The sequence below is a fragment of the Urocampus carinirostris genome, chromosome 4 (genome assembly GCF_059441175.1).
Source record: "Urocampus carinirostris isolate Australia breed hairy pipefish chromosome 4, RoL_Ucar_1.0, whole genome shotgun sequence".
Lineage (NCBI taxonomy): Eukaryota > Metazoa > Chordata > Actinopteri > Syngnathiformes > Syngnathidae > Urocampus > Urocampus carinirostris.
The window spans coordinates 40,630,267-40,655,326 of record NC_142352.1 but is presented as its reverse complement, the minus strand read 5'-3'; the positions used below and the strand labels follow the sequence as shown (position 1 = coordinate 40,655,326).

General features: G+C 38.3%; 1 protein-coding gene across 4 annotated transcripts; it reads left to right on the top strand.

Annotated features, from left to right (window-relative positions):
* Window positions 1-211: 211 nt before the first annotated feature.
* Window positions 212-24,585, top strand: rab27a (RAB27A, member RAS oncogene family). 4 transcript variants are annotated; one of them, XM_088334572.1, is made up of 8 exons: window positions 212-351; window positions 425-536; window positions 604-650; window positions 14,012-14,180; window positions 20,134-20,219; window positions 20,301-20,404; window positions 21,811-21,934; window positions 22,253-24,585. In XM_088334572.1, exons 4-8 carry the CDS (start codon window positions 14,028-14,030, stop codon window positions 22,446-22,448), a joined length of 663 nt encoding a protein of 220 aa, XP_088190698.1. In that variant the 5' UTR covers window positions 212-351; window positions 425-536; window positions 604-650; window positions 14,012-14,027; the 3' UTR covers window positions 22,449-24,585. The 4 variants fall into 4 exon arrangements, with proteins under 4 accessions (XP_088190698.1, XP_088190696.1, XP_088190699.1 ...); XM_088334570.1 differs by having other exon boundaries at window positions 425-650; XM_088334573.1 differs by having other exon boundaries at window positions 425-659.
* Window positions 24,586-25,060: the final 475 nt, after the last annotated feature.

Sequence of the window (25,060 nt, the reverse complement as noted above, 5' to 3'; positions counted from 1 at the left end):
CGATATTGTGAGAGTTTTTGTTGTTGTTGAGTTTTTGTTTTTTTTAAGTTGTTTACAGGTACTTCCATAACAAATCGAAACGATTAAAATGCACATTTATATAAAAAAAAATACAACAAATAACCAAACCATCAAAAACAAAGTAAATTTTTCTGGAAAAAAATTGCCAGCCTGACCCGGAAACAAATTAGACTTATTCGAGTTCTTGATTGCGTATTCAATGACTTATACTTCTTAAGGCTTTTGAATTTCTTGCTGCCACATAGTAACTGACGCGTAACCGTTACTTCACTTGGGCTCTTAAGGATTTTCCCGTCGGCCGTCGCAGTCAGCAATAAAAATTACGAATTGGTGATTCTTCAGACCAATAGGTTTCCAAATGGGAAATTCGTTCATAACAAAAACGATTTGTGGGCATGTTTAGGAACGCGTTCCTTAAGCGGATCCGTGATGAAATTGACATGTCTGAGCCCGGCGAGGAGGAGGAGCTGTTGTTTTCTCTCTCAACTTTAGTTGGGTTCTCTTCACCAAATGAGGTAGTCACAGTTAACCAGTTTGCATGGCTCTTCATTGACGTGATATATTTATTCTCTTTATTTTCAGTTTTTACACTGCGAGTATTTTTTTCCACGCAATCCAAGCAACAAGTGGTGAGTAAGGTCAGCTATAAGGAAATGTCAGCCAGTAGCATCTGTTTGCAGCTAACACTAAGGTTTATTTCTGGTACCTTCATTTCCACTACAATGTGACGTGTGAAACACATCTGCACGGTAGTCGTCAAACTTTGAAACTGTTGCAGGACTATAACTAGCTGATTGGCATTTGGAAAAACTTGTCCTAATAATATAAAATGTTCGACTTAGTGTAGTTTTGTCGCTAGTAGTAATAAAAGCGCAGTTTCCCCAGTTATGTCTATCTAATAACAGAGCTGTCCTTTTCGAATGCACACTTTGTACTGGTTAAGACAGTGTACTGGACATTTTCAAGTAATTCATCATGTACTTGAAAATATCCATGCTCACAAGTAAATAATGGATCTCAACTAGCATTTATCTTGTCCTACCGTCTTCTATTACTGTTTTGTATGACATTTGTCCTTAAAGGTGGGGTTCGTTTATTTGGTGTCCTAAAAAGTTGAAAGTTAAATATTTTCTAAATTAAATATTTGTCAAAGATGCCCTACTGAGTTCAAAGAGCCATATGCTTTATTTTCCACTGCGCCGATCTCTTTTTGTCTTACTTTTAGGAAAGCTGTTCAGGGCAAAATACATTAGGTAGGGGTAATGCGAGGAGTGCTGTAGACTGAATTCATGCTCGTTCCTGTGGATTGTTTCTTCTTACCATATTTTCATGACCAAAGGGCGCACCGTGTTAAAAAGTAAAGTCTCAGTAGCTGGTTCTATTTCTGTATTTAACACAGGCACAGTACAATCGGGCGCAGGTGCCCGCTGCTGACTTACAACAACACAGACAAACATACAAGTGTGCGTATTTAGAAATATAACAAGAGTAAAACTGAGTTTGATTGTAGTTTGGTTTAAGTATTGACAACAAAGTAAAACACACAGATTAAAAAAAAGCACCATAGCGATACACAGAATGGGGTCTGAAAAGTCTTTTATTGTTGTGCTTTGCTAGATGGTCCACTGCTCGCCTCTTTCCTCCTACTCGGGCAAACTCACCTTATTTCTGCAGCAGCTCAGCTGCGTCTTGTTGATCTGTCGAGGCTGTTTTTTTAGATTCCTCCACTTGCGAACCATCAATTCATTAATCTTCAATTCTCTTGCGGGTGCTCAGTTTCCATGTTCTTTATTGTGGCGTATAAATCAACACACCACGGCAGACGAAAACATGGAAATAACTCAATTCAAGGAAAGTGAGGTTTTGGATTCATTAATATTTGGGGGGACAACTCTGTTCAGCCTCTGGTAACACAATAACTTTCAAATTGCTAAATACGCTATGGCGTTATCATCCATGAGTACTTCTGCAAACAAGTTGCGCATTGCATTTTGATGTCATGTGTCCTTTTCTGCGCATTTGAGACACTTGTGGCGTTCAAACGGGAGACACTTAAAAGCAGACATGGGACCAAGTCACACATGTGCAAGTCTCAAGTAAGTCTCAAGTCTTCACCTTCAAGTCCCAAGTAAGTCCCAAGTATTTTTTTCTTGGGCAAGTCATGTCACAAGTCAAGTCCCGAGTCTTAGATTGCCAAGTCCAAGTCAAGTCACAAGTCATAAAAACAGCGACTCGAGTCGACTCGAGTCCAAGTCACTAAGTCTCAAGTCCCCATGTCTGCTTAAAAGTCATAGGATATCGCATACTAGTGGCTTTTAGGTGGAAGTGATCTCACAAAAACATCGGATTTGAACTAAAAATGAATTGAGCATTCTGCTCTACAATGTGAACGTAGCCTTAGATACACGCCCACACCTCGCCCTTTAACAGTGACGTCCACACTTCCCACACTGCTGCTTTATGACACACACAGGGCGCACTGCATGATAGGGGGCGCTGCACAATTTGAAAAAAATCAGAGACTTTCATGTGTGCCTTATGGTTGTGTAAATACAAAATTGGTGAAATTAAAAAAGCCTGCTTCAAGTAGAGTCTAACCGCAAAACCATGCCTTGAGAATGATTACAAAAGCAGCATTTATTCACGAGTGTTTAAGAAATGCACATACTTGCACATGCAGTACATAATGAACGAGCTGATTAAGGCTCCAATGATGACACAAGCCATGAGATGGTGGCAATCAGCAAGAAAGTTACAAATTCTGTACAGCTCCTTTAAGTACTTGCCAGTATGATCACTTTGCCTTACCAATAAAACAAGTTAATGTACTGTAAATATATAAAACTTCAATTTGGATGACAAGTGATAAAATGTTTGAATTGTATGTTTATCATTCCACCATCAACTATTGTAGAGGTTTGTACTAGTTCTGGTATTAAAGGGACATTTAATATTATTTAGCACATTTATATACAGTATGAATAATAGGCACAACTACATTAATTAACTGTTATATAAATGTGCAATCTTAAAATACTCATAGGTCGAGATATTGTTATTCATCTTGTGAGTCTCACCTTAAGGGAGCTGCCATAATTGTTGTCAATCTTGCTACTACGTGCGCCGAAAGAAAACAAAAAGCTTGTGAAAATACTGGCAAAAAAATGAGAAGAAAGTGGTCATATTTTGTCGCTTCGAGTCTCTGTATTTTGTATTCTACCTTTTGCATTTTAGCACTCATTTTCAGTTACACTACAAAGCTACCAGTCAAATAATGCAGATTGTCGCTTTAGCTTGTAGAATTCTATAATGTATGCATTTGTATTGGTAGATTACCATCGTCAACTACTTCACATCTTTATCATGAAGGTTTACTTCTCATTTGACATACTTCATTTTGTAGTAAAGACAATTAAGGATCAACTACTACATGCAAGGGCATTTCAAAGCACTGGTAGAAATACTTGTTCTACTGTGTCCCACTACTAACTAGTTTCTCCAAACCACTACCCTTCACTGAATGCACTTTCTGCACACCAGTAGGACAACTTTGCCGTAGTTGTTGTAGCAAGGACTACACGATACTAATGGAGCAAAACTATTCACTAGTGAACAAAAGTATGCTACTTTTACTCCTAGTGAAACTTGTCTGAATTTGTTTTTTTTTTTAAACTAGGCTACTTTAGTGTTAAGTATGATATAAGGTCAGTTTATGCTTTTTGTCCTGCTTACTAGTAGTAGTAGTAGTTGAAGTTTTATTTCTGCTACTGCTTTACATTGTGAGGTGCTATATTTTAAGTATAGGGTTCATATGGGTGCATGAAATCCTTGAAAATGCTTGAATTTTAACATTGTGTTTTCAAGGATTGAAATGAGCTCTAATTTTGGGTGAAATGCTTGTAATGCGGGCACTAGTGTGTACAGCATTGTCTTTCGAAGCGTCATCGCCCCCTACGGGTTGTGCCCAAAGGGACTGTTGAATACTACACCTAAACAGGGCACTAGGAAATGTGTATTAGTGCAAGAATTACAAATCAGTTATGGACATTTATTATGGGCCATGCAAAAATTGAAGGTAGCTTTTCCCAGTCTTAAATTGTAATGGGAAGAACTTTGTCATAATTACTTAACACCTATATGGGGAGAGGTTTGTCTAAAACAAATATATGTGCGATTTACTCAAGACCTAAAAGTCATATTTCTTAATAAATGCACATGCAAGATTTAAAATCACATATGACAATCGCAGACATGTATGTGGCATTGCAAAATACATAATTCACACCGGATTTTTTTCTTATAATGGTTACTGGAGAAATTGGAACATTGGCATTAAGACTTCTTTAAAAAGTGCTTGAATTTGGCTATGAATAACATGTACAAACCCTGTAACTAGTGGAATGTATGTGACTCACTAGAAGCAAACAACCGGTGCCTATTTTACATCCAAAGTAGCAATCGTGCTTATTATGTACTAGTTGAGTAAATGGATTTTAAAGGGCACATCAAGATTCTTACATGTGTGAAGGTCTTGCAACAGTGTAACCACATGAGAACCAGCTGAGGGTCATTACGTGTTCTATTTGTTACACTTAATTCACTTTAGCGTCAGTTTGATGTCTGTGAGTGAGTGCATGAGAATAGAACAAGAAGTAGTTGGTGCTGCCACCAGTTGTGCATATTTGGATTCCATCCTTGGAGCTGGAGTGCAGCCCAGGGTGGGTCACTTCTCCATGTTGAAACGATTCAAACACTTTTTTTGTTGTTACGGTATTTTTTGTGTTTTCTTGTACGGTTGCAGAAAATTCCTTTCAAATTTCTGAAATGTTTTTTTTTTTCCATTTCACTGGAACTGCTCGTCAAGGTTAAAACTTGAGATTGTACTAGGATAAAGAAAAGAACGGAGATTTAGGTTTTGATATCCCTTCCATCGAAGGCGCGTGCTTCTAAGGTCTGCTTCCAAGATCAGCTCAGAAAGGAATGACGCTCCTCCTATGGCTAGAGACTCAATTCATTGGAAAGCACAGGCATAGAACAACACATCTGATTGGCTTAGGCAAGGTTTTATGAATACAGTAAAATCATCTGATTGGTTTAGAGAGAAAACACATGTTTAAATGAAGTGAATAATCCTGGTCACTAGATGGTGTGTGAGCATAATGAATTAACATTAAGGAAAAGAAAAGAAAGGAATGTAGGGAGGAAAACTTTTGAGCAGGCTTCCGGGCACTTCCCAGCACCAAAGCAAAGGCCATCTTGATTAATAGTTACCATGCCCCAAGAGAACACAATTGTAAGCTCTTCCCAGCACCAAAACGAAGGCCATCTTGATTAATAGTTCGCAGACCCCAAGAGGATACAATTGTTGCAAGAATACAAACAGCACCTGGATATAATTATCGGCTTTGTTAAGCTACTTTTGAGGATAAAATCATACAAAGGGCACAGTCAAACTATAATTTCCCTTATACTAGTTAGTCGGCGCAAACTCTGCGTAGTACCTCAAGTATGCGCTCAAACCGTGGTTGGTCATCTGTAGAATTCTTTGCAAGTTATCATCTCTCAACACCAACTCTCAAAATGGCTGCTGCCAGAGATGAATAAGAACGCATACCAATACAAAATGTTGTATTTAGACAAGTTGAGGCCTATATAACGTACTATTGTACAGTAATCCTTTGGGTTTATTAGTGTGGACATAATGTTAATGCTAAAACTCTAGTGTTCAAAAGTAATCTTTCTAGTAAGAAATTGCTTTTGATGTAGAAAATAACCAGTAAAATCAAGGTATTTTCAATATGGAGTAACTATAACTAGTATATCTACCTAACAAGTAGAGAAAATTCTGTGATGTATTTATTATCCAAATGCAGTAATCCCTTCGCAAGGATTGTGTTCCGAGAAACATTTATTTATTTTAGGGCTGCAACTTACGATTAATTACATAATCAATTAATCGGTTGATTTTTTTGGGGGGGAATAATCGATAAATTGCATTTTTTACAGACATTTCTAATTTCCTCCTCTTTTTTCAAATATTGAAGTTTTTAAAAGATAAAAAATAATGCACTAAACAGCAGAATTTTTGAGAATATAAAGCTATTAAAAAAAATCCAAGTGTTTGTCAATTAACTTCAGATGAAACAAAAATACACACAAATATACGCTATATACCTGCAAACATGTAAGACACTCTTTTCCTTCGACTTTATCCAAAGACCATATTATATTTCGACGCCTTATACAAAACAAAACAAAAAAGCAATTCATTTCAATTTATGTGTAGATGTTTTTTATACACAAAAAATATATTAAAATCCAAACAAACCCACTTTTCCAAATTTTGTCAACAAATTTGTTTTTTTTTTAGGTTTAATGTTGGAATGTGTTAGTACTTGATACTTTTAATCATTGATTTTAGCCTATTTATCAGTTAGTTGTTGCAGTCCTAATTTATTTATTAGATATCTGTAACAACTATTGATTTACAAATAAAAACACAGAACACATTGCAGTTGAATGAATGGTATTTATTGTCATTATACAACAGTACAACTAAATTGGGGGTCTTCTCCTTCCAGTTGAAGAAAGCTATGTAGAGAGCGGCTGGCTAGAAGCATGCTAGCATCAGGGATCCTTGGTGAGACAGATTTCCTTGATGATTTAAAATTCAAGAGTCACGAATGTAGCGGTTTCGCACGAGTTCTAGCTCTAGGTCATCCGTTTCTTGGGTAATGGACCAGCGTTGGTGAGATACAAGTTCGGCAGGGGTGACTTAAGAATGTCTTTTTATTTCCTTTTTTTATTTTTCATTTTATATTGAACTTTAATTATTTTATATTTTATTTTTATTGTTTGTTAATGCAACATCCATTGCAAGCTGGTCATCCTTGAAAAGGGATTACCTTCTCAAGGTTTTTCCTCATGTCGAGGTTTTTGAGTTTTTTCTTGCCCTCATGTAGGTTTTAGATCAGGGGATGGTGTCATAATAGTCTGTGGTTTGCAATAGTCTGTGGTCTGTACTGCCCTTTGAGACTCCTTGCAATTAAGGGCTATACAAATAAACGTGACTTAACTTGACTTGTTTTGTAGCCTAGTTGTGCAATAGGCGGGACCTACAGTCTCCCTATTGCTTTCTCTCTCAACACCGCATCAGTCTCTTCCCGGACCTGATAACAATCCACGGAGCACCCAGTGGTCATCACCATTTCTTTGCGCTCTTCTGACTTTCCTTAGAGTTTCAATTAGTTGATGAATTTCTTTTCAATATAACAGGTCCCTAAAATACTAGCTGTCGTTGTGCTTCACAGTTTGTTTTGGTGGACACATTGACTTGTGTGCTCCCCGCTATTTTACTAACAGCATACACCAACCTGTCACAGTGGCCCCCACCCACCCAACCCACACATACACACTCAGAGCCTTCCGCAACCTATCCCCTTGATAGCATTTGCCATGTTTTGTCTGCTGTAGAACACGATGCATTGCACAACACATACCCGCAAAGTAGCAAAACCGCGGTAGGGATTACTTTACTATATTTGTGGATTGTGACATTCGCTCACTGAAGTTATTGCTTAAATATCAAAGTTCTTATAAAATTGTCCATCCAGCCATCCATTATCTGCACTGCTAATTCTCAGTAGGGTCGCGGGGGTGCTGGAGCCCATTCCAGCTATCTTCGGGCAGTGGGCAGGGGACATCCTGAACCGGTTGCCAGCCAGTCGCAGGGCACACAGAGACAGACAACTCACTCGCTCATTCACACCTAGTGGTAGCCAGGACAGGAGAACAAAGCGTGGTCGCGGATTAGAAGCAAGTCGGGTAGCCGGGACAGAAGAACGAAGCGTGGTCGGGGATCGGAAGCTAGTCGGGTAGCCGGGACAGGAGATCGATGCGTGGTTGTGGATCACAAGCAAGTCAGGTAACCATAGACGATCGGGAAGCCAGGGACAGGGGATCGATACAGGAAACAGGGGACGGAATCAGGCGGGATACAGGAACAGGTTGGAGTCAGAACAGGAGCCAGTCAAAAAGTGCTTGCCTTGCATGTGCTGAGGTTCGCTGACGGACTGACAAAGAGTGAACGAGAATGAAGTCCTTAAATAGGGAGAGGGATCATTAGGGAACGAGTGGGAGCTGGGGCTGAAAGAGTCAGCTCAGGTGAAGGCAATTAGCGAGCAAGTGACAGAATTGTGACATGACATGCATGTTTTTGGAGTGTAGGAGGAAACCGAAGTGCCCAGGTGAAACCCACGCAAGATCGGGGAGAACATGCAAAACCATACTCAGGAAGGTTTGATCCCATGACCTCAAAACTTGCTGCCCACTCAGCCGCCGTGCTGACCACATCATGATCTAGTAAGCTGGCTGTCACATGAATACGCTCCTTAACAAATTCACAGCATTCCAGTAAATAATGCAATTTTTGTACAATCAATTGTACTGTATCGTGCCAACTGTACAACTACTTTGTTTCGTTCCATTCAATGATGCATTTTAGGCGCGACATGACAGACTGATTTTATTACTGGTTATGATCACAGTTCCAAAAAGCAGCCATTGTGGGTTTCATTCAGTGTTTTGTAATGCTTCAGAAGAGAAGGGAGTCTTCCGTCAGTGTTGTACACCTACTATTGCAATTTCCTTATGAACTGTCAAGTAAATTGGATGACAACTTGCACTTTTAACCTCGTGTTTATGCGGAGAAAAAAAAAACGACTTTCACATACACACACAATATAAAAAGTCTACACACCACTGTTGGAATACCTGGCTCTATTCTTATAACAGAGGATTCTTGATGTTAATAAATGGTAATAAAAAATCTAAACTATACTAGATTACACCTTTTCACAAGTTTACATAGCCTCTAATACAGTGATGGGCAACTATTTAGAGTTGCGGGCCACATTGGATTCAAAAGTTTGGCCAAGCGGCCGATCCTGGAGAACTAACTGATTTTGGTTCTTATATTTATTTATATTTGATTTTTAATAATTAGTTACATCACATTGGTTACAAAATATTCACAATTAAGGTAAAATAATGTATTTGATATTTAGTTTGTTGTATTATTGTATTTTGTATTATTTTTGTAGTGTTTATGCGTTTGTATTTTTGTAGTTTTTCCATCGTAGTATTTTTGTAGTATTTATGTAGTATGGTTTTAGTAGTTTTATTTGAGTATTATTTTGTATTTATATTGTCTATTTATTTAGTAGTATTTTTGTATTGTAGTATTGCTATAGTGGTATTTTTGTAGTGTTTCTGTAGAAGTATTTTTGAACTATTTTCATCGTCGTATTTTTGTAGTATTTCTTTAGTATATGTACTATTACTGTAATTGTATTTTTGTAGTATTTCTGTTTTAATATTTCTGTAGTAGTATTTTTCTACTATAGCATTACTGTAGTAGTATTTTAGTAGTATTTCTATTGTATTTTTTCTTTTCAGAATGAAAGCAAAATAATATATATTGTCCCTGTTTTTAAGCACTAAATTAGATACTCAGCAAAGTTTTTCACCAGTGATTTAGGATCTAGAATTAGTATTGTCACATGTCTCTACCAGTCAATGGAAAGGTCCAGCTCATCTCTAAAGACTGGGATTTACACTGAATAATGATGAAGGTGCTGTATCTGAGTCAGATCAGGAGGCTTCTCCTACTACTGGTAAACATGGAAACCAGTTGGTTTCATGTGGGGGAGCAAACCTTACCCAACAAACCAGCCTGGAGAGGGATGGGCACTGCCCGAGTGTACTTGCCAAGACACATCACACTCATCAGTGAAGTAAAGATGTAGTATTTCTGTAGTAGTATGTTTGTTGTAGACACACATAGGGGCAATGGGGACAAGATTGGCACCCAGAAAACATGTTTATTAGTAGTAGTACTTTAATTACTGTTATATATATTTATATTTTGTTGTTTTGACCATTTTTGTTTGGTGAGCCGGATAAAAAGACTTGAGGGCCCACACTGCTCTAATATGTGGATAAGCAATCACTAAATTGCCTCCAATTATTCTAAATGCAATATAATTTACTCAAAGGATTTTTATATTTATTTGGATCTGATCCTAATGTCTTCAATTTCTTTAAATGCGAAATATCAAAGAACAAAAAAAGGTGAGGAAAAGCAGCGGTATATCTCACTAACTTAATATTAATGTCCCTTAAATCATTTTCTTCCTATTTTGGGAAGTACATTTGGTTTTTAAGACCTGTCAGACAGGTGGAGTTTCCCCAACAGGACGGAAACTCACTCTTGCCTCTGTACTTCCTTTCCAGCAGTTTGGAAAGAATGAAAACAAGAGGTTTTTTGTGTTTTTATTATTAGTTTCGTGGATTTTTAGTCATGTTGATTGCTGATTATTGTTTTGTCTAGCTACCTACTTACTTGAATATGTCAGGGAAAATAATGACACAAAACACAGTTGAACATAATTTGGTTCTTATCGAATGTATTTTGGTTAGAATTTTGATTACAATACATCAGACGATTTCACTGTTGTGATTCTAGCTGGATGAATAAAAAATAGACATGTTGACATGTAAGATAGACTAGGGGTCGGGAACACTTTTCACCCAAAGATCCATAAACGCAAAATATTTGTATTTTTATCTGTTTTTATTTATCTAAAGAAATAAAAAACCGAGATAGGCACACCATATATTTTTCAACAAAACTGCCAAACCTGGTCTTCAGGCAAAAGCAAATTTTTCTGTGAATTTTATTTCACTGTGTGATGTTTGATGATTTGAGAAAATTTATGAAATGGTAATGTCAGAGCCTCTGTCCCATGTCAATATAAATATACCACGTAAAATGTGTTTCCCTCCCGCAGTCACTTGTTTATCTCATTTCAGTCGTCTTTTTTTGTCCTAAATAATGGTTTCAAAACAAGCTGCGAGCAAAGTCCTTTTGTAAAAATGTCACAAAATACCGCAAACGAGAAGGTTACTGACATGTTTAAAGAGTAGCGAGTGCTTGCACTATGACTGCACAGCCCTGCCCATGTCTATCTCTCACTCAATCAAATTGCTCTGGGTGCTTTACTGGCGTTTTGGGGTATGAGTGTTCACAGTTTGTTCTGTGGGTTTTTAATCATAGAGTATCTCAACAGTGAACATATATTGTTTAATGATCTGCTATATAAAAGATTCCTTAACTATGTACAGCCGAAATAGAGTATGTTGATGTGATTGTAAACTGTAGTTAGGACTCTGACCTGTATAGATTGGACCGACATTTTTGCTTACAGTGTTGCTTTGGTTTTGTATGGTTTATGGTCATTATTGCGCAGTTCACATTTGGAATTATTGATGAAAATAACGAAGGTCTAATTTGATCTCCGAGCCAAATCTACTAATGATGAGAACCATAGGTTACCTCCTCCTAAAATATACAGTAGGTTTATAGATTTCTAATGAAAATTGAGCGATAGGTCAAACACCCTTGAACTCTCAACAATATGATCAATGACAAATTTGTGTTGTTCCTTGCACCATAATCAAGATTTAACATAGCACAGCATGCTGCAGGGGGAATCGAGCAGTGGGAAATATTTCACCGTACAAATGCTTAATCATCTCATCTCATTGGCTGCACCGCTTATCCTCAGTAGGGTCGTGGGGGTGCTGGAGCCCATCCCAGCAATCATCTGGCAGGGGACACCCTGAACTGGTTGCCAGCCAATCGTAGGGCACACAGGGACAGACAACTCGCTCGCTCGCTCATTCACACCTAGGGACAATTTGGACCGTCCAATCCACCTGAAATGCATGTCTTTGGAATGTTCGAGGAAACCGGAGCGCCCGGAGGAAACCCACGCAAGCACGGGGAGAACATACAAACTCCGCACAGGAAGTCCTGTAGCTGGATTTGAACCCACACAGGAGGTTCCCAAGACCTTAGAACTGTGCCGCACACACGCTAACCACTGCGCTGCCGTGCTGCATGCTTAATTATATAAAGTTTAATTATTTGTAAAGGTAGACTTCTTGGCTGTTATTCTACTTTGGTACATTGGCACAATCATTAATCCCAACGAAAAACTTAACTCACACTGAAGCGTGTTTTTCACCTTTTTTTTACTAGTATACATTTACATTTCAAACTATAAGGAAGTCAAGAGAGAAAACTCTTTAAATGAGGTAAAAAATAAAATCTGTCTGGAAATTCCTACATAACTTTTTTTAGTCCAATACAAAACTGTTGCACGTGTATGCTGATTCTTTATAATCATGATTTGTGATTCTGATTAGCTCTAAAAGGAATTTGCAACAGTATAATTTGTCATTTATATTTTAAGCTTGCCAATTCGATTTTATGAATTCAATTTTCCAAGTTGAAAGTCACATTAGGTCTTGTTCTTTTTTTTTTACATCACAGAATGATGGCTAGACAAGTCAAGCCGTGTTGATTTATATAGCCCGTGATGACACTAAGTCTATGAGCTCCACAGACCACCATAACAACATCTCCCGATCTGAAACCTACATGAATGCAAAGAAACCTCAAAAACCTCACCATGAGGAAAATGAAGAAACCTTGAGAAGGGACCGCACATGAGGCAATCCCCCTTCTGGCAAACTACAGTGTTTTTGTTTTTTTCATTCAAAACGTTTTTCTTGGACATTTGTTGCATTTGTTATAAGGCTTATATAAGGCTTTTAATTTTTTTTTAAAAAAAAATTTGTCCAATATGACTCAACATTTTGGGCTGCCGAGCACTGAACTAGCAGGAAAATAAATCAATGAATTGTAAATAAATATAGCCAAAAGCTTACTGGGTAATTGATAGTATTAGTAATCCAAGACGATTAGAGTTATTCCTGCGGCTGAAGAAAAAAAAAACTGAACTATGTGTGCTATGTTTCAAGTGTGAAATGTGCACAAATATTCACTTCAGTTATTTTCTCAACAGTATTCCTTGTGGTCTGAATTCATGCTCCATGCACAAACATACTAATGTTAGCAGTTAGCAACACTTTGAGTTCATCATCCATCTTGGTTACGAAAAAGGACCTTAAGCTGCTTATGGCTCAACATGAAAGGATCAGTGGGGAAGTTCACGGTGAAAGAATGTTAGGTTTGTTAGAATGCTTTTTTTTCTTTTTTTGGCACAGTAGTCATATGACACACGCACACGTTCATTTGGCTGGATTTACTTGACCATGTTAGGTGTTTAAATGCAATGTTTGCTAATTAGGAGCCCTAAAGAGCAAATCAAGACAATGATTTTCTAGACAATATGTTCTACTAGTGTGAAAAACACAGTGTTAATTGCTGAATGAAATCAGTATATAAAATGTTATATGAAATAATATTTTAATGTCATCGGTATGACACCAAGCGTTAGCCCAAATAAGGAACTTGATGTTTAACTGTAGCTTTAATTACCTCGTCGAATGGTGAAAACTGCAAAGTGCATTAGAATACACTGAGTCCATGTGCCAGTATGTTCACAACAATAAAGTACATAAACTTAACATCCGTCAACTATTAAAAAATTCAGTTCTTTATACATAGGATAAACACTTTTAGAAACTTACGGCATTGCCTTGCTAATCCTAACGGCATATATGGAGACAGATAAGAACATTCACTTGTCTTCTCAGTCTGTGTGTGACTACTAAATGGCAACTGGATCAAAGAGCAAGAAGTGACAGAGACACCATGGAAGTACTATTACCTGGAAGTAGTATCATTTCACGAAATATTTTTGACTCAAAACGCATCTATGTAAAACAGTTCTTTATGAACTTACATCCTTTTATAATATCGCATTACATTTTAAACATAGTAACTTACTTATTGAATGAAACTAGTTGTCATAAGGACAGCACAAAGATAGTAATCATATTGATTCATCTCGGCCAGCAGCTATTTTGTCACAAGTGAAAATTACCTCTTGACTTTTTTTGAACATAGTGTTTTTCTAATCATTACTAAGTGATGAAATTTGTTTTATGGGTTTTGTAGAACTTCACCTCTCACTATGTCTGATGGGGAATACGATTACCTCATCAAGTTCTTAGCCTTGGGCGACTCCGGAGTGGGAAAGACCAGTTTCCTGTACCAGTACACTGATGGCAGGTTCAACTCCAAGTTCATCACTACGGTGGGAATTGACTTCAGAGAAAAACGAGTGGTAAGCTGCTGCTTTTATCAAGTTCACATTAAGAGCGCGTTAAGAACTCAATGTTGTTTTTAACACACCAAGTGTTCACTTTCTAAATTTCAACAAACTCTTGATATGTGGTGATTTTGCTGCGTGCTGTGCAAAGCCTGTATGAGAATAGTAGAGCTTGTATGGGAGTTGGGAGTGAAGTGAGCGAGTGGTTTCCCGTAAGAGTGGGTTTGCGGCAAGGATGTGTCACTCTGTATATGGATGGAGTGGTGTGTGAGGTGTGTGTAAGAGCAGAGAGAACAGGTGTAGTGTGTGAGGGTGGGTTGCATGTAAGTCAGCTGTTGTTTGTTGATGACACTGCTTTGATGGCTGACTCTGCCAAGGAACTGAGTGCTATGGTAGTGGAGTTTGATAGACTGTCTAAGAGGAGAAGGCTTAAGATGAATCTAAACAAGAGTAAGGTAATGAGGTATTCGATAGGTGGTGAGGTAGGTTGATTAGAGATTTTGGTGGATGGTGTAAAGTTGCAGGGGTTAGACGGTTTTAGGTAATTGTTTTCGTATGTGGTAGCAGGTGGTGGCTTGAAGGATGATGTGAAGAAGAGGGTGGATGAAGAATGCAAGCCATTGGATGTAAAGCGAGGATTGTATGAAAAGTTTGGTGGTACCAACAGTCATGTATGGCTCAGATGCGTGGGGTTCGAGAGTAAATGAGCGTAATAGGTTAAATGTCTTTGAAATTAATGTTTGTGTAGTATTTGTGGAGTGACACGACTAGAACGGTTAAGGAATGAGGAAGTAAGGAGAAAACTGGTGTGGTGAGAAAGCTTGCTGTGAGGGTTGATGAAAATGTTCTGAGATGGCTTGGACATATGGAAAGAATCAATGAAGGCTGTTTGACTAAAAGTGTATCTAGTGCAGAAGTGGTGGGAAATGGAACGAGAAGAAGGCCTAAATATGGTTGGATGGATGGGGTGAAACTTGTTCTGTATGTGAGGTCAGTTAATTTAATGGATGCCAGAGTGTGTACTAAAGATAGATGTGAATGGGTAAGGATAGTTAATAATGACTGATATTGACGCATATGATGGAAAACGGGCAAACCAGTGAATGCGTCGGGACTCTCTGATGATGAAGGGTTGCATGGCACAGCAACTCACCCCTTGTTATGCTGTAAGCTTAATGTTCATGTCAGGTTGAGAAGAGAGAAAGGGGAATGAATGTTTGGTGAATGCGAGTGTGGGGGATATGGCTTCGGTATATAGAAAGATAGATTGCGTCCACTATCAAGTTTTACTTGTTTGAAGTATTTCTGTAGTTATTAATCAAATTAACCAAATCTCCCTGAATGCATCACTAGGGTGCAACTGCGTATCTACGCACACACATGAGCAGCCCCAGTCACGAAACTGCAAGTCCGCGGCACTTCAACAAAATGAGTGCTACATTGAAGGAGAAATAACATACCTGCAACACAGTGTGGTAAACATGCAGAGGTTAAAATTGTACTAAAAGTCGGGGAAAACATTTTTATTTTTATAAAATCGATCAGTTTTATAAAGATAAATATTTTGAGGTTATCTATTTTGTATATTTGTAAAAGACAGTTCACAGTGTATAATAGATTTGTTTCAGTAGCAAGTAGTCTTTGACATGAGCCATTGAAAAACGCTTCGTGTGTTATTTTGACAACCCTATTTTCAAGTATTTACTTTGGTTTTATTGCTTCTTTTTTATAATCAACTTCTGCTTTTGGGTCAACCAGACCATTTCACAAAGATCTTCATATCCAGAATACAAGAAATAGATTTATTTCTCAGCAAATAACTTTTTTTCTGTGTGATTAAATACTACAAAAAAATTAGTATGCATAATGGCGGGCTACAAATGAGAAATGTTATCATGCAGGCAAATACAATTGATGTTGTGAATAGCAAAATGAGTAGACTCTAATATGAAAATGCACCCAACACTGTTCAATCATGTTGTAGTCTTCTTTCATTCATTGAGCCCTCTTTTACTGACCACGGAACTCCGGTTTGACATGCATTCCAACACTCATTTCGAGCGATAACTCATGAAGTATAAAGGCAGGTGGCAAAAAGTAACTTTCTCTTAAGAGCAAGATAAAATATCCATCCATCCATCCATCCTTCGATTATCTGTACCGTTTATCCTCAGTAGGGTCGGAGGGGTTCTAAAGCCCATCCCAGGCTTCTTTGGGCAGTGGGCAGGGGACACTTTTAACTGGTTGCCAGGCAGTCGCAGGGCACACCGAGACGTACAACTCACTTCCTCATTTACACCTAGGGACAATCAACCTAAAATGCATGTTTTTGGAATGTGGGAGGAAGCCGGAGTGCCCAGAGGAAACCCATGCAAGCATGGGGAGAACATGCAAACTCTACACAGGAAGGCTGGTAACCCATAACCTTAGAATTGTACCGCAGATGCGCTAACCAATCAGCTGTCGTGCTGCCCAGGGTAAAATATTATTCTGTTTACTTATTTTCCGTTATTGAAGAATTAGACTTGCCTGTTAAATCTGTGGCGGCACGTCGGCTGTCTGGTCAGCACTAGGGATACTGGGAATTTTGGTATAGATCGGATCCAAGTAAATACAGGGTAGTACTTATACCATACTTTTTGCTTAAATATGTCATGATCATTGAATAATTGAACCCTTCCCTTTTGAGTTTGTTTAAAATGTTGATAAATGCAGGACAAATATTTGGTAAAAAAAATGTGTTGTTTTTTTTAAATTAAATAACTACATTGCAAACTTTAAAAGTATGAAAAAAATGAATTGAAAAATTTCTGTTACAAGTGTGTCAGAACAAAAGCCACTATAGTCAAACCAAAAAAGCAGCAATGTAAAGAAAATATAAATAATAGTAATAATAATAATATTAATACATTTTACTTCAAAGTGCCGTTCGGGACACCCAAGGTTGCTGTACACAGAAAATCAAACATGAATCGAACTAGCAAGTAATAAATACAGAATAAAAACAAAGTATATGAAGCAAAATGGACGAGTCTAATGGGATGGGTTTTGAGTCCGTATTTGAAGGTGGATAGGGTAGGGGAATTCCGGATGTCCGGTTGTAATGAGTTTCAGAGCTGGGGGGCAGAGCGGCTGAAAGCTCTGCTCCCCATGGAGCTGAGACGTGCAGCAGGTACAGTGAGATGGACTGAGGAAGAAGATCTGAGGGTGCGGGATGGCGTGGCTATGTGAATGAGGTCGGACAGGTAGGGAGGGGCAAGTATGCGGATGGCCTTGTATGTGTACAGAAGTACTTTGTATATGATTTTTTTTTGTTCATTGGGAGCCAGTGAAGTTGCCAAAGGACAGGGGTGATATGATGGCAAGAGGGGATTTTAGTGCTAATGTGGGCAGCAGAGTTCTGGACCTGCTTAGGTTCATGGAGGAGCTTTTGAGGTAGACTAAAGAGGAGAGAATTTTAAGATGAGATCAGATTAGTTAATCAACGGTCAATGCGTGATGTGACAAGGCAATGGTTGAGAATGGTGATGGTGTGGGGGGATGAAGACGGTTGATGGAGCGCTGGTGAAAGTAAGCTGACCCGGTGATGTTGTTTGTATGAGAGTTTAATGTAAAGCATTACCGATGGAAATTGAAGGATGGTCATCTAATACACTGCTATCCACAACCCTACCGGAGTGGACATCGAGTAGTGGACCAGAACGATTTGATTGTTGAGGAAGAGTTGTGGTGATTGAGGATCCTGCGGGCGTCATGATGAATGTATCCTTGGAAGGGGAAGAAAGTTATGTCCGGGTGCTAACAGGGTGTCTGTAGCGGCAGATTCAGAACTTATACAGGAGCGACTACCACTGGATAATTGCATCACGCCAGTGGAGTCCGACCCAACAAAATAAAGGAATTGTCAGTCGACATCATGTCGACTGCTCCTCTTGCACTCTCTGCACTACTGTAAAATACTATACATAGCCATAATTATTTAGTATATTATTTGTACTCAATACTCCAACTCAATACAACATTTTATTTATGTCTGTACATTCAAGGAAACTGCAGGTCAGATGTATCGACATTTCGTTCTGTATACACGTGTACTAGAATGACAATAAAGTAGATCTGAATCTGAATCAACAGGTGGGCTAGCTTTAGCAAACGAGCGCAGCGAGAAGAAACATAGGAGCGGCGGATCAAAGTATAAAAACACCTTAACTCCCACAAAATATTGAAATACAGGCCAAAATGAGGCAATAGAGCCAGCAAAAAACTAACTTTAAAAAGTAACCGTGGAGTAGCGGCAGCCTGTTGCGCCAGCTTTTACTTGAACCGGAAGTCCATCTTTATAACACTGTCAACAAGGGAAGTAAAGTACCTTCCATTGCACAATATTTTGCAAATGAAGTCTGTAATGGAAAAAAAAGTATCAATTGTATCTCATTGGCTCTGTTTCCATAGTAAAAAATGTATTTATAGGTTTTGATTCAGGAACAGTTACACTTTTATAGTTTTGGTTGCAGCTTGTTGCTCTCTGCAAAGTGAGATTTTGTTCATGTTGTTTATGTTGATCTGTGGTGTTGCCACATTAGCAGACCAGTTAACCACACAGATTATACCTGGAGTTGTCTTTTTATGTAGTTGAAAAAAAGGTCACGGTGCTCTGCGCTTACCATTTGCATCTGTCTTTTTTTAGCTTCTGGTAGGGGTGGGAGCGTAGGTTTGGCCCTCTCTTTTGCCTGGCAGGCAGGATGAAGTTGCAGACGAGGTAGGGAGAGGTGCTATAAAAGTACTCATCAGTCACATTTCAGGCATACAACTACAAAGTGGCCAATGGTGCTGGGTAAGAGGGCCGATCCAAGGTAGTTGCAACACTACGTCACTATTCAGAGGTCCCTGGTTCCATTCCAGCTACCAGCCTCCCTGTGTGGAGTTTGGATATTCTCCCCGTTCTTGAGTGGGTTTTTTCCGGGCACATTGGTTTCCGCCCGCGTACCAAAAAGTTTGATGGCAGGAATCAATGTGTAATTGAAAAATGATTTGTCTCTATGTAACCGCGGTGTACTTGTCCCACCAAAGATCCATATTCACGCTGGACTGGATGATGAGGTTTTTATTACAGTTACTGCAAATGAATAAGTCACAACATTAGCTTTTCTGCTGGCTTTGATCTCTTTGATCTCAGTAGCAGTTCCCTCTGAAAACTGCCCTGCAAAGCATATCAAATAGCTTTCTTTTCAATTTACATAAAATACATTTTAGAATATAGATCGTATAGTGGATTTTTAACGTTTACAATGAATTCAACATATTTTTCTTTAGTCTGAATTTTAACCAACATCATCCTTTTTATTGTATATGAGAAAATAGAAATAAAAACAATAATGAGTATAAAAACGGGTACAATTTACCTGCAAATGAATGAGTCACAACTTTAGCTTTTCTGCTGGCTTTGATCTCTTTGATCTCTACAAGGGGAATTCATATTTTAGTAAAACAGAAACAAAACGAAAATAAATTTAAACAGCTTGACAACATCAATCACATTACTGTGCATGTTGAGAGATTTGTCAGCTGTGGTTATAATGTTTAAAATTAACTTCTTTTGTGGAGCACCAAAAGATGTGTCTTACCAGTAGCAGTTCCCTCTGAAAACTGCCAACAAACCCCGCCTCCCGGTCACATGTCAGAAGCCAAAACCAAACCCCACCCCATTCCAGCAGGTGGCACTGTTGGACTCATCCTTGCAGGACACTTACCAAAGACTATACACATATTTCAGCAGGAATTTCAATAAAACAAAAGTTATTATTACACCCGTTACATCTATATGCCTTGCGATTGGCTGGCAACCAGTCCAGGGTGTTCCCTGCCCACTGCTCAAAGTTACCACCATATTGAGGATAAGCGGCTGCAAAATGAATGAATAGGGAATCTGGATTATTCACACTTTAAGAGTAGCTTCTGTTTTCAACAGACATACAATTCAACTGGTCCTGACGGTTCCTCAGGTCGAAGACAGAACATCCACATGCAGCTGTGGGACACGGCAGGACAGGAAAGGTTGTCCAACCTGTATTTCGTTCTTCACATATTCCTACTCATATTATTTACCATTTTTCTTTCCTCTGCCTTTACTGCCAGGTTTCGCAGTTTGACCACAGCTTTCTTTAGGGATGCCATGGGCTTCATTCTCTTGTTTGACCTTACCAATGAGCAAAGTTTTCTCAATGTTCGAAACTGGATGAGTAAGTATTTTTATTTCACACTGAATGAACTCTAAGAGTGCTGATAATGTTGGTAATGTATTTCACCATTGTTAATTACTGTGGAAGAAGTGAAGTTTTTATGGGTGAAACCATCAATTGAAATTGGTAAGTTTATTCTTCAGTAGACACCCTAAATAAGGAGAGATGATGTCGATGAATTTTGAACTTGCAAGGAGAACTGGTGAAGACTGTACAAGAAACCTTCACGATGCCAAATTCCACATCTGTTCTAAAAGTCCTACCCTGAGGCCTTTGTTTTTATTAAATCCCCTAGGTTACAAAAAAAATCCCCCCTACAGGCTGAGGTAATCAAAGATCAGCAAAATTATTGCAGGACAGTTACAATGATGCAATCAATGCATACTAGTCAAAACAAAACTAGAATTATCGTAAATGTACGTTGTCAACATTAATATTTTGAAATAATGTTGTTTTACGTGTACTGAAATCAATATTTTCTAAATAAGTGATTAATCAAGAAATTAACTGAAGATTATTAAAATAATGTTTTGTCACAGCCCTAGATATAAACAATCATTAGAGGGAGATTAGCTGACATTATACAATGTGGAACTCAACAAAGACAATATGTTTACATTGAAAATGGATGTATGAAATTTTATATACAGGGTTTTTACTGGTGCTTGAAAATGCTTGAATTTGGACATTGTGTTTTCAAAGTTTAAAAAGTGTTTGCATTTTGGGTGAAGTGCTTATGAAGTTTTGAAATTCTTGCCATGTTTCTTGGCAGTCTGACTCAACAGACCCCCTAATAAATGAAGAAAATAGGTCTGCTTAGAAATAACGGCGACTCTGCTCTCTGGTGGCTTCGCTTTGCTGTCACATTTTTTCTTCGCCCGTGATAAACGGCAGCTGGCATAAGCTGATTAACGGAAGCGTCATCGCCCCCCACGGGTCGCGCCCAAGAGGACAGGCGCATGCTACACCTAGACCGGGCACTATGAAATGTGTATTAGTGCAAAGATTACGAATCAATTATGGGCATTTATTATGGGCAATGCTGAAAATCACGGTAGCGTTTCCCAGTGGTAAATTGTAAAAGGAAGATCTTCCTGCAACTGAAAATGTAAGTTTCATATTGCCGTCATTTTTATCCAAAACCTATATGGGGAGAGATTTACAGGTTATTCAAATTAACGAGATCCTATATTTTGATGAAAAATACTTATGTAAATCACAGACACATTTGTGGATATGCAAAATCATTCGCATCAGATTTCTTCTTTTGATGGTACTTTAAAATTTGGAAGATTGGCTTTGAAAGTCCATAGAATGTGCTTGAATTTCGCCATGAAAAAGGTGTAAGAAACCTGTATATAGACTATGGTTGGAAAAATTCACATAAAGGAAAATGTTTCTTTCAGGCCAATTACAGGTTCACGCCTACTGTGAGAATCCAGATGTGATTTTGTGTGGCAACAAATGCGACTTGTCCGATCAAAGAGCTGTGAGTGAGGAAGAAGCACGGGAGCAGGCAGATAAATATGGGTAGGTTTCGTCTACCCACCTTAAAATGTTTGTCAAGGAGGCAGCGGCCACTTTGTTTGCTCAAGTCAATGAGAAGACGACGTCAGACTCGATTGGCCCTCCTGGAAAAGTCAATATTTGCCCACATGTGTAAAGTGTCATGCTCTGGCTCATTACAAAAAAGACAAATAGTCCAATGGATGAGAGCCGAATACTCTTTTCAAAGGAATCCCCAATAGATTAGTGAAGTTATTTCAGAGCAGTGACCTGTATTGTAAATAAATACAGGTTTTGTTAGCTTTTTGAATTCATCTTGATCCTGTTTTTGCTACCCAACAGGATCCCTTACTTCGAGACGAGCGCGGCGAACGGCCAGAATGTCAACCAGGCTGTGGAGGTTCTGCTCGACCTCATCATGAAGAGGATGGAACGATGCGTGGACAAGTCATGGATCCCTGACGGCACTTTCAGAACAAACAGCCTGAACAACGCAGACTTGACAGAGGCTTCAGAAAGCAGCAAGTGTGCATGTTAATAGTATGGAGGAGTTGATTATATACATTGGGCTTGCAATGAATCTGTTAAAAACATGTAAACCGGCCTCTCTGTATTCCTGCTTATTGGTCAAACACTGTTTTTGATGCTGCTCACTACTGTATTGTCACTTGCTCACCTTTAACAATGCTGCCCAGAATTTTGACATTTTCGCTGACACCATCTTCTGGCTAAAGTCATCATTGCAGCCTCTGTCAAGCGGCTTGGTTGGCTTTCCCAATTTTAAACTACACTAACAGAAAACCTGCGAGGAGGGGTATGAAATCATGAAAATAGTGAAAGTAGAGGGCGTCAGCAAGTTGAACCTTTGAGGACATCTCAAACAACTCGCCCCACATTTAGGTAAAAGATGAACATTTGTTACCCAAGCCTTCTATAATTTTACCTGACGTTAAAGGGAAAGTGTGTATTATTGAGTGCCCCCCCGATATTGACGATAATAGGCAAAAAATAGATAAAAATTCAGCCCAAACACTGTCATGTAAACGTAGATCTTTAAAATTACTTGTAGGTCTAGAAGTTTTATATAACATGGGCCTCACCTAGAGGCAGCTGATATAGTTGTCCACCGTCTTGCTACAGGTACTAGAAACAAACAAAAACCTCAAAGGCTGGACAAAAAGATGAGTAGAAGAGTTGTGCTTTTTGTGTTGTTCTGTGTGCTTTTTTTGCACTCATTTTTAGTTGCACTAGTCAAATCACATTTATTTGTATTGCCCTTAATCACACAAAGTCACAAAGGACAGCACAGGCCACAATTTTAACATCCCCAGATCTGAAACCTGCATGTGGGCAAGCAAAATCTCAAAAACCTCAGCATGAGGAAAATAAAAAATCTTAAACAGGCCAAACAGAAGGTAATCCCCCTTCCAGGATGACCAGGCTTCAAAATACCTGTATGTTGCATTCTACAATTCAGCAATAAACTTACTTATTAGGCCGACATCAATCATGAGCAATATGATATACTGTAAGTGTGTCTTAAGTCTAGATTTAAACACTGTCAGTGAGGTTGCAGATCTTATCTCAGAAGGCAAGGCCTTCCCCAACACTGCGGCCCAAATGGAGAACACTCTCGCCTGCAGATATGTCATGGCTCTTGAAGTCTCAAGTAGACCAGCATTTTTTCAGTGGAGATTCCGAGCCATAACGGAGGGGGAAATCAAATCGGAGGAATAAGAAGGGGCAAGTCCGTGCAAATATTCGTATGTTAGTAACTTTAAAACCATATAGTCACATCTTAAACAGAAGGGAGCCAGTGCAAGTTAGCTAAAATTGGAGTAATATGATCAAACAATTAATATAGTGATATCTTGTGGGCAAATAATACACACGCTCTCTTTAACCATTTTTTCAGCTACAAATATTGAAATATAATACAGCAACCCATACATATGCAAGTGAATTTTCCATAAACATTTCCTCCTGTTAGACCTGGGAGAATTTTTGTTTTACGCCGTAATTTCATGGTAAAGCTGCAGAAAGTCAAACCTTTAAGTATGTATTTCATGGTTAATTTACACCAAAGGTTAACGAACACTTGTGCCAAGTTCTCTTTTTACTAACACCAACGCTAATGTTTTCAATATGATTAGCATAGGTCTTTTTGGTATATTTAACCAAAATGTTAGCGCATTTCTCAGAATTCTCAAGTCATATATTTGCAAAAACAACTTGATTGTTGGGTATTATTGGGTATTTCAGGGCCATTGCCCACCAATGAAAAACAAGTCTCTCTTGATGGCAATACAAATGAAATCCAATTTTGTACATGGGGAATTACATGTTGTTTTAGTTTCCAATATTCATTCCGAGAATTATATATGTGGGAAAGATTGTTTTTCTTTTTATTAAGCAATGTTTTTGATCTTTTGTTCTACCATTTTGTAAGCACAGCAACACATAGATGCATACGTTTTAATTTCAAATGATTCATTTCCGATGTATTTCTAGATCACACAGGTGTATTTGATACTGTATATAATTGAATGAATTATATTTAACTCCTAAAACCGTAAAAAAAAGTTTTGAATGTGTTAAAGGATATGCACAAAAAATATTATATTGCCCCTACAGATTCCAATAAAGAAAATATGAATAAAATATTTGTAAATGAATTACATTGTGGGCTTTTTAACCAGAAGAATATACAACAGATAATGTAGGTATATATATATATATATATATATATATATATATATATATACACACACATATATTTTTGTTGCATCTTACTGTTTTGGATGCAATGAGATTATTATGTTTACACTGGGTTGCCTGACGAAAGACTTGTGGAAAAGGATAAAGACTGTCAGGATAAATAGGCAAAAAATATTGTGCATCGTAACAATAGTGCAATGAACATTACAATCGCATTTAGCAGCAAAAATCCACAAATAAGACAAGTTTTTACAGTTTTGTTGTCACGACCAGAACGAAGTTAGGACCCAGTTGCGTAACGTTAACCACAAGTTTATTGAGCTAAAGAGGAAAGGCCCGCGATCCAGTGCTCGCTGGACACGGGAAGCAAGCCGCTCACAGAATCGGAACGTGTTCCGAATGCGGAAGTGGATCTTCCGGAGCGGGAGATCG

Coding starts and splice junctions, on each gene's coding strand:
- rab27a (XM_088334572.1), top strand. CDS start 14,028: ATGTCTGATGGGGAATACGATTACCTCATCAAGTTCTTAGCCTTGGGC. Junction 20,220..20,300: donor GACACGGCAGGACAGGAAAG/GTTGTCCAACCT, acceptor CTTTACTGCCAG/GTTTCGCAGTTTGACCACAG. Junction 20,405..21,810: donor CAATGTTCGAAACTGGATGA/GTAAGTATTTTT, acceptor TGTTTCTTTCAG/GCCAATTACAGGTTCACGCC.